The following is a 10,155-nucleotide window of genomic DNA, read 5'->3' as shown; positions in this document are numbered from 1 at the left end:
TTCTTTTTAATCCAAGCAAGCTATGTGAACTTTCCATATCAGAAAAAAGAGTACATGTAAACTAATACTAACCATCTCGTTAGGGTAGTTTCTTGTTTTTTCAGTTAAACCGGTATCTTTACTAACCAGAGCTCAAAGTTTCCCAATATGTGTTAACAAAATAAATAAATGAACATACTTTAAAATCAACTATTTACTGCCTAAAATTTGATTGGGACAAGGAAAATTAGAAACATGAAAGAAAAAGGCCACCAAAGTTTTTCTAGTTAGTGACACAATGTTTGCACCTGATTAATAAGGTAAAATTTTATTTAAATTCCAATCAACACAAAATATTACAAGATTCTTTTCCCAAAACAAAGGGAGAATTTGTCTATAACCGGCAGCTAATTATACGATCGGTAACAAAACAATACATCCATAAAATTCATAACTCAATTTTAACGTCGTGAACTTTAAGATCGCCTTCAGGCAATTTGTCTATTCCCAAAGTAACCAAACCGGACTCAGAATCATAACCAAATTCTACAACACTTGAATCCACCGTGCACCGTCGTGGTTTCGCCGACGAGTACGCTCCAAACCTCCCACACCCTTTCACTTCCAAGTGAACAATTCCAACCAACTCGGAGCTGCGATTCTCCGGCCGCCCTCCGACAACCTCATTTCCTTCAGATTCGCCATCAGCCTCCACAAGTTCAGCCCCATCTTTCACTTCGTATTTCAAGCCTTCGATTGCCCCGCCGGCATTGTACATGTCGATGAGTCCGAGGGGAGCGAAGCTGAAGCCAGGGGCCAAAACTTTGATCGGAGTAATGGTGAAGACGTCGAAGTCAAGGACTTTAAGAGAAACGGGAAGGGCTGAGTTGTATGGAAGAGTGATGAGGTCACCGGAGCAATGGCGGTAAAAGGCGCAGTCACCATTCCAATCGGGATCCGTCGCGACTTCAGAAATGGCGTGAACATCACGTCCTTTGACGTAGCCGGTGATGGCGTCGGAATTGGTGTCGTGGAAGGTGTTCTTTCTTTCTTGGCTGTTCCAGGCGGCGCCTTGGCAATTGTAGATGCCGATGACGCCGGTGAATTTGTTCAAATTCCATATCTTAAGCAAGCTGATTATGATTCCAATTTCAAAGTCAAAAAAGTATTAGTCAGAAAATGTACCAAAAGGCAAAAAGAATAAAAAGAAGAGTGGATTTTTCCTAGCATTAAAAGCAAAGAATGGTAGATGGATAGTTATATGGTTTTTACCGACAAAAAGAAGAGGCATACATTTCTAGTGCGGAAGATCTCTTTATTTATGTTAAAAATTTATCTTCATAAATATTTTGATAATGATTATACTAATTTTTTTTAGTATACTAAAGTGGTAAGTAATAAATAGAGATATTATAGTATTGAACATTTTCAATACTTAGATGCATCTAAATAAATTTCCTATATTACCGTATTGCATGAATATAACTTTCATCAATTATTTACCACGTTAAATTTTTTAAAAATGAATTTAGTTTCACTATCATTAAAAGAATCATAGTGCGAACGAATGGTATATAGTGGGTTGCACTATCTTTTGACTACTTACAACTACCACACACTTGAAGAAAAAACTCAAAAATATTTCTTTAAAAAGAAAGAAAACTTCGGCAATATCTCACTGTGTGGAATACCAAAAGATAAGTGTAGTCACTGTCCTTAGTATTTCTTTTCTTTTTTTCAAATGGAAAACAAAAGACCAAGAAAAGGGCATTCAAATCCAAACCAAAAACACCAAACAAATTCAATCAAATTGTGAGAAGAAAATGGCTCAAAAAGTGAAGGAAAAGGGAAAAGGTTTTCAAATCCAAAACAAAGACACTCACCTAACTCCATCTCGTGCTGGATCTGAGAATAAACAGTCCCGTGTTGGCCGTCCAGGCAAGCTTGCTCTAAGCACTGAGCCGTCGGGTAGCACTAATTTCTTCAGAAGCTCGAAGTTATGCTTCCCCGGAGCATCACTGATGAGATAGGGAAAGTAACATCAGATTAACATGTTGAAAACTCAAATTCTTTGGTCCAATACTTATCTAGTTTTTTTTTACTTCAACAAAGTTTAAATAGTTCCCTAACCTTTATATATTAAAGAATATGAATTGTTTCTACCTAATCAATTATCACATAACTTTAATGTGTTAAAGAATATAATAGATTCTATTAATATTTAAAAAACAAAAAAGAATACAGACCTACGGACTTCTAAACATACAAGACTGTATCTACTTTATCATTAAATATTTAAAACTTCTCATGTTTGCTGTAACACGATTCTATTGTTAACTGGAATTTTAAAACCTTCATATCAATTAACACTTTGGTTAAATCTATATATAAATTCTATAAAAATAGTCTAGTATACTCTAACCTAGTATTAATAGCCTAGTATAATAGGCTAACTCTGCACTGATAACTATACATTGCAGATAAAAAAAAATGCAAATATAGTTGAATGGTAAAATTTCTCCTTGCCAAGGAGAAGATGCAAGTTCGATTCTCGCTATCCGCCGAGGATGAGGATAATAGGTAAACATTTTTCATTTAATAGGATAAATTATATAGTTGACCGTGATAATATAGTGTGGTTCTATAACTTTAACGTATCAAAGAATATAATAGAAGTCTTACTTTTTTTTTAGATGGAATATAATGAATGGCTTATTGATAAGACTTATAAGAAGTATCTACCTTATCACTAAATTTTAAATAATTCTCTTGGGTCTAATATGGCCTAATCTTATTGTTCACTTCTATTTTAAGACATTTTATCAATTACCACTTAACTTTAATGAATCAATGAATATAAAGATGTCTTGTATTTTTTTTTAAGATGGAATATAACAAATATCTGGCTATTAAGATTAGTGTCAAACATGGTATGATCCAGTTGTCAACTCTTATTTTAGAACTTCCTTATCCGTTACAACTTATCTTTAATATACTGAAAAACACACCAGATACCTCAACAAAACTATTGACCACTACACCTTATTAACTTAGAATAATTTCCTTGTGTCAAATAGGAACATCTCTCAGAGATTAAATGATAGATTACCATGGTCTAGATTATTTATAGATCACAAAGTAAGCTAATATCAAACACTTTTAAGCATAACTTAATATATATATTTTAGAAGTAGACAACTTCAAAACTCACATTAAAAATTTACCACTCTCTAACTAACTATTTTAAATTACAATATTATCCTTTTATATATTATTGCTTTCCTATCTATTTCACCCTGTATCAATAAAATTTTGAATAACTCAACATTTTTATGGTAATTGTCTTCCTTAATTTGTATAAATAAATTATATTAAATAAAATATCTTACAATTTACATCATGTAATTTTTTTTAAAAAAAATAAAGTTATATGACAATGATTTTTTCTTTTACTTTTATCATATAATTTAAAGAAAAACTAAAAAAATTATAAACAATTAACTTATGAAATTCATATATTAAATATCAACTTATACATAATATATTTAATTTAATCTTATAGTTGAGTCACATCAAATATAAGTTCAAACTTAACGAACATTGTTACTTTTTTTCATTTTAATCTACTTTGTAAGACTCACTTATTTTCGAAAATTTATTATTTAATAGAAAAAAAATTAATCAATTGTGAGGTATGATTGATTGATGGTTACCTGACATAAACAGGGCCACCACTAATCGCCCTGGCGGAAGCGTGGTACTCGGCGGCAGAATGAAGGGAATGGAACATATCCCAATCAGGCTGCATAATCTCTCCAAGAAAAACGCTATTGTAAGCCACTGCTGCTATGTGAATCGTATGCGACACCGGATCTCTCGGATAGAAGTCATCGGAAGCTCTCACAACCGCCGTCTGTTTCGCACTGAAATCAAAACAAAAATCCGTTCACTCTCATTTTCCCTAATCATCCGCACTAAATTGAACTTGGTAATTGATGAATTTCTGTTCACTTACCAATATATAGCATCTGTATGATGGCTCATACAAGCAATAATACCGTTATCTGGAAAATTTCTAGCCACTGACGCATCCAAAGCCTGGTGATATTGCCGAGTCAACTCAACTCGGCCACCGAACCCGGCGCCGAGAGTCTCCAATATGCTCTGTGCGTCCACTTTGACTCCGTCGATTCCGGCGGAGGCGAGGTAACTGTGAAGTTCATTGTAAAATTTGTAAACGTTCTTGGGGTTCATTAGCCCTAATCCTTGCAAAGCCAACGCGTCGTTCTTCCATATCGGTTCATTCTCAAAAACGCCTTTAGATACCTTTGGATACTGCATCGCCGATCCGTATTCCTCCATATCCTTCACACCAGTTCGAAGTCCTCCCCAATATCCAGTAATCGCATGCCATACATACACAAACTTCAATCCGTACTTGTTTTTCGCGATGTTCACGATGTTCTTGATCCCTTCTGTTGGATCTTCCTTCTTCTGGAACTTCGAATTCTCTCTGATCCCTGTCAGCCTCTGCAATGGCGGCTGCTTCGGTTGTTCCCCGTTCTCCTCCTGTGGATCGCCAGCAGTCGATTGCCATCCGTCGTCGATTATCACAAACTTCGGCGGCGCTCCACCAGCAGCGAGAGACTCCAGTCCGGCCTCGACGCCGTCTTGAGTAACCTCCTGGTAGAAGGCGTCCCATGTACACCATCCAAAATAGTCAACAATTGCAGGAAGTTTCTTCTCTTGTCGTAATCGGAAGGTGTTGAGATGGAGTTTAACAGCTTTCATCGCATCGGAGATTGCGTCGAACGGATCTGTTCCGGCATGGATGAACAAAGAGTGCGTAAACGACGACGCTTTTGTGTTAACATCGCCACTTTCTAAGCAAAGCTCGAGCTCGTCTTGTCCGTTGCCTTGAAGACAAGCTCGGAATGATCCTTCAATCAGAGGAAGAAACACTGTGTATATGATCTGATTCTCTTCATTTCCACCGTCCGATTCCAAGTGGGACCCATCCTTCGTCTCCAATAACAGAAACTGCGTCTCTAACGGAATTTCCTTCCCTTTATCGCCCATCTTTTGCGCCATCCACCATAACTTGAACCGAAAACACGCCATGAACCTTACATCCCGCAAGGTTCCCAACGGAACCACCTGCCGGCTCTGCTCCTCCTCGAAAACCGCCCCAAGAAACACCCCTTCCACCGGTCCGGACGACGAACCGGATGTTGCGATAACATTATCCGGTACTCCCGTCAAGATCGTCCGGTCTTTCACGATGAGCTTCTGGTCAGAGATCCGTACCGCCGGTTTGATCGTCATTTCTTTAGTTTCTAACTCTAATTCAAATTCTTTTCCGTTTAGATTATTCGCTTGACGTTTCTACATTATCAGATTTGTTGAACCATCAAAATATCAGATTACATATACGAAAAATCCGAAAAAAATGCTATGAACTAATTTATCCAATTCAAGTTCGTTAATTAGTTTACCTTGAAAGCTTTCACCGAAAAACGCCGGCTCGGCGTAGATATCCAAATTCTAAGATATGAAAAAGAGATGGAAAATCATCATCAGTTGAGAGAAACAGACGATTCAAAGAGGGAAAAAAAACTAAAGAAAATGACAGAAATTATAATACCAGAAACAGAATGTTCCTTCTTTGTTCTTAAAAGATTGAAATCAGAAGAAATCAAGCAAGGGAATGAAGATGGAAGGAAGAAACGGGAGGTATTTATAGTGAGAGCTGGCGAATTAAACAACCATCGATTTAACGCCATGGCTAAGCGACGTACTGCTTGTTTAATTAACCTTTTCGTCTTCCAATGAGCTCACGCTTCTCTTCTTCTCACAGAAATATCCAACGGCGAAATTCCAACGGCCGATGAGAGCGCCACGTGGATTTATGGATCCATCAGAAGATCTGGATCTTTTAGAACACGATCCGCTAAAGTCACAGGGGGTTCACGGGTGTTTCCGTCACAGTTGACGCGAATCCCGACACGTGGTTGACGCCAAGAAAATGGGATTATGAATTTTACAGCTTCGCACACGTGTTACTGTCTGATTGGTTGAGAGCCAATATTATACTGTCGTGGTAATCGTTATCCATGTGCAATAATTAAAGGTGCTGACCCGACTCCACGTACTCTGATTTTGTCGTTTCTAGTGGAAGTATTTATGGTGGATTAATTAGATGATTATTAATATCTTTTAAAAAAAGGTAAAAAAAAATGCTGGTTTAAATTAATAGGGATAATTAGTATAATAAGGCACTTTTTTATCTTTATTTGAGTGCATAGTGTCACAGTCATGCTTGTCCAAGGCTTGTTGCCCATGGCTGCATGCTAAATCCAACATTCTTTTAGCATACTTTCATATCATGTATTGTATCGGCTTAGTTAACTTGCTTTCTTTACATTTTCATTGTAAGGACCACTCGCCCTTTTGCATATGCAAGGGTGCCAGTTGGCTTTTTGTTCATAATGCACTATATGGGGATAAGACTAATCATCACTTCCCCATACCTGGAGTAGTACTCTATAAAGCTGTTGTTGTTGCTTATTGCTTTCTAGCCTACTACAATCTTTCTTTCTTTATTCACACTCACAAAAACTGCTTACGAAAACCTTTTCTCCAAACCCGTTTTCTAAAACCATTTTCCTTAAAACGGGGGTGAAGGTTGTGAGAGGCACTCGGTGTGCCACCGGCAGTCCGTATTCGAGTTGGCTGACTTGTTCGTGAGCAGGAACAAGTGTTGCACGATTGCTAAGAGAAGCTCCTGAAAGAATGATTGTGACATTTGGTATCAGAGCTAAGTCGGCTCATAGAGGGAAAGATCAGTGATCATATCGGCGACGAAGAACCTGAACAAGTCCCATGTGGATAGGTTGGTAGAGATGGAAGAGCAAATGCTCTATCTGAGAGAGATCCCAAATAGTATCCGTTTCCTAGAGACTCGGCTATAAGAAGTTGCTGAGAAAGCCGATGAAATTGATGCGGTAGTGGGCTGCTTAGACGGATTACCCGTCAGAGAATTGATGATGAGATAGACCAAAACAGCACGGTCCGGCAGCTTTGAACGTGGTGATAGCTCATCGGGCTCTATTGCTCATACAGAGGAGCGTGTCGAAGAGTTTGACAGCTCCCAAAAAGCAATACTTCAAATGGTAACCGATTTGTCTGAAGACTTTCAATCGACCCTTGAAATCGTCAGAGCCGAGATAGTGGATGTGAGAGCAAGGGTGAATCTCACCATCCGAACAGTAGAAAACCAAGCTCATCTAGAGGAGCAATGGCAGTAAGCAGAATAAAAATCCCAGAACCGAAACCCTTCTGTGGGGTGCGGGAAGCAAAAGCCTTGTAAAACTTTATCTTCGATTTTGAGCAATACTTCAATGCGACGAACACGGTGACTGAAGAGTCAAAAGTCACACTAGCAACGATGCATCTGGCTGAAGATGCAAACCTATGGTGGAGATCGTGATTTACAGACATACAGGAAGGACAATGCACAATTGATACTTGGGATAGATTGAAACAAGAACTTCGCTCGCAGTTTTTCCCTGAAAATGTCAAGATCTTGGCTCGACGAAAACTCCGAGAGCTGATGCAAACAGATAACATCAGGGACTACGTAAAACAGTTTGCAGGACTCATGTTGGACATACGGGATATGTCCGAGAAAGACAAGGTCTTTTGCTTTGTCGAAGGGCTGAAACTGTGGGCGAAATCAAAATTATATGAACAGAGAGTACAGGATCTCCCCTCTGCCTACACGACAGCTGAACAGCAATACGACCTTAGCACTGACTCGCAAGATGTGAGGAAGCAGTCAACTTCCTCAAATGGGGGAAACAGAAACATCCAGTCCTCCCAGACCTAGGGGAAGAGACAAGAACACAGGGGGGTCCGTAAACTATCCCAACAGAGATCAGGAAACAACTGGCGGGGGCCGCCACAACAACATAATAATTACAATTGCCCCCTGTCTTGTTTCATATGTAGAGGGCCACATAGGGCGAGCGAATGTCCAAATCGAACCGCGTTCAATGCTTTTCAAGCCACATTAGCCTCTAGCTCAGAAGACAAGGCTGAACTGGGGGAGACAGTAATCGAGTCAGCTGCAGAAATTGAGAATCCCAGGATGGGGGTATTGAAATTCTTATCTGCGCTCCAGAAGAAAATGGGAAAGGCAACGGAGCCATTAGAGAGAGGACTCATGTATGTGGACGCTTGGGTCAACCAAAGATCGGCCAAGAGCACTATGGTCGACTCTGGGCCACCCATAACTTCATGACTGAAACGGAAGCCCGCCGCCTGAACTTGACTTGGGAAAGAGATGCAGGAAGATGAAAGCTGTGAATTCCACAGCCCTACTGATTACGGGGATAGCGAAGAGAACTCCGATGAAGTTAGGAGACTGGAAGGGCCTCGTTGACTTCGTGATTGTCAAGATGGATGATTTTGACGTGGTATTGGGGATGGAGTTCCTACTTGAATATAAAGTTATACCAATGCCCCTCGCCAAATGTCTAGTCATTACCGGATCTGCACCCACCGTAGTTCAAGCCAGTATCAAGCAGCCAAATGGGGTGAGAATGATCTCAGGCCTCCAATTGAAGAGAGGCCTGGCCCACAATGAACCCACGTTCATGGCCATCCCGATAGAATCAGTTGAAACCACAGAAGATGAGATCCCCCATGACGTTCTATTTGTCTTGGAAGAGTATCGAGATGTCATGCCTAAAAGCTTGCCCAAGTCCTTACCCCAACGAAGGGGGATTGACCATGAGATCAAGTTGTTACCAGGAGCAAAGCCGCCCGCCAAGAATGCATATCAGATGGCCCCGCCAGAATTGGCTGAATTCTGAAAACAGTTAGACGAATTGTTAGATACGGGATTTATCAGACCGGCAAAGGCCCCTTACGGAGCCCCAGTACTGTTTCAAAAGAAGAAGGATGGGAGCCTCTGATTATGCATCGACTATCGAGCCTTGAACAAGCTCACAGTCCACAACAAATATCCCCTTTCTATCATTATTGACTTATTTGATCGGCTTCACGGCGCTAAGTATTTCTTGAAGCTAGACCTGCGGTCGAGATATTATCAGGTCCGAATTGCTGAAGGAGACGAACCTAAGACGACCTGTGTCACGAGATATGGAGCCTTCGAATTCCTGTGATGCCCTTTGGCCTCACCAATTCTCCAGCAACTTTCTGTACCTTAATGAACCAAGTGTTTCACGAATACCTCGACAAATTCGTCGTAGTGTATCTCGATGACATTGTGGTCTATAGTGCCTCACTGGAGGACCATCGACATCACCTCCAACTAGTCTTCAAAAAACTGAGGAAAAATCAGTAGTATGTAAAGAGAGAGAAGTGCTCTTTTGCCTAAGAGCGCATAAATTTCCTCAGCCACGTGATTGAGTGTGGTCAGATTGGTATAGAAAAGGGCAAGGTGGCAGCGATCAGAGACTGAAGGGTACCATCATCCGTGACCGAACTACAATCGTTCTTCGGACTAACCAACTACTATAAGTGGTTCGTAGAAGAATTCTCAAGAAGAACAGGGCCATTAACCGAACTGCTAAAGAAAGAGCCAATGAAGCTGGACTCCTGAATGTCAACCGCCTTTAAGGGCTTGAAGAAAGTGATGATTGAAGGGTCGGTCCTCAGAATTACCGACGTGACCAAGTCATTTGAAGTCGAGACTGATGCTTCTGACTTCACGTTGGGTGGTGTCCTCCTCCAAGACGGACACCCCATCGCATATGAAAGTAGGAAACTAAATGATGCCAAACGGAGGTATGCCGCCTCCGAGAAAGAGATGTTAGTAGTAGTTCACTGCTTGAGGGCCTGGAGACAGTATCTCTTGGGGGCCAAGTTCGTGGTCAAGACCGACAACAACTCCATTTGCCACTTCTTCAACCAACCGAAGTTGTCATCGAAACAGGCACAGTGGCAGGAGTGTCTAACGAAGTTCGACTTCCAAGTCGAATATAGATCGAGGAAAAGTAACCAAGCGGTCGATGCTCTTAGCCGAAAGAGCGAACATGCGGCCTTGTGCATGTTCGCCCGCCTACAAGCAAGTACGTTGAGTGCAACAGTACGAGAAACTGTCAAATCTCACTTGACAAACGACACAGCAGCACGGGCTATCATATAGTT

The 10,155-nt window shown here is 40.5% G+C and overlaps 1 protein-coding gene across 2 annotated transcripts; it reads right to left on the bottom strand.

The window, feature by feature from the left end:
* Positions 1-280: 280 nt before the first annotated feature.
* Positions 281-5,789, bottom strand: DIN10 (Raffinose synthase family protein). Of its 2 annotated transcripts, none has more exons than XM_039022330.2 (6): positions 5,624-5,789; positions 5,475-5,530; positions 3,995-5,364; positions 3,693-3,902; positions 1,863-1,997; positions 281-1,112 (listed from the first exon to the last, which is right to left on the bottom strand). In XM_039022330.2, the coding sequence occupies exons 1-6, from the start codon at positions 5,760-5,762 to the stop codon at positions 428-430; spliced, it is 2,595 nt and encodes an 864-aa protein (XP_038878258.2). In that variant the 5' UTR covers positions 5,763-5,789; the 3' UTR covers positions 281-427. The 2 variants fall into 2 exon arrangements, with proteins under 2 accessions (XP_038878258.2, XP_038878259.2); XM_039022331.2 differs by having other exon boundaries at positions 5,475-5,523; positions 5,624-5,715.
* Between the last annotated feature and the right edge of the window lie 4,366 nt (positions 5,790-10,155).

This window comes from Benincasa hispida, chromosome 2, assembly GCF_027475165.1.
Source record: "Benincasa hispida cultivar pf3 chromosome 2, pf3_genome.v1.1, whole genome shotgun sequence".
NCBI classification, from domain to species: domain Eukaryota; kingdom Viridiplantae; phylum Streptophyta; class Magnoliopsida; order Cucurbitales; family Cucurbitaceae; genus Benincasa; species Benincasa hispida.
The sequence above is the reverse complement of the archived record's forward strand: the minus strand, read 5'-3'. Positions and strand labels throughout refer to the sequence as shown.

Coding starts and splice junctions, on each gene's coding strand:
- DIN10 (XM_039022330.2), bottom strand. CDS start 5,762: ATGGCGTTAAATCGATGGTTGTTTAATTCGCCAGCTCTCACTATAAAT. Junction 5,531..5,623: donor GAAGGAACATTCTGTTTCTG/GTATTATAATTT, acceptor TCTCTTTTTCAT/ATCTTAGAATTTGGATATCT. Junction 5,365..5,474: donor TTTCGGTGAAAGCTTTCAAG/GTAAACTAATTA, acceptor CTGATAATGTAG/AAACGTCAAGCGAATAATCT.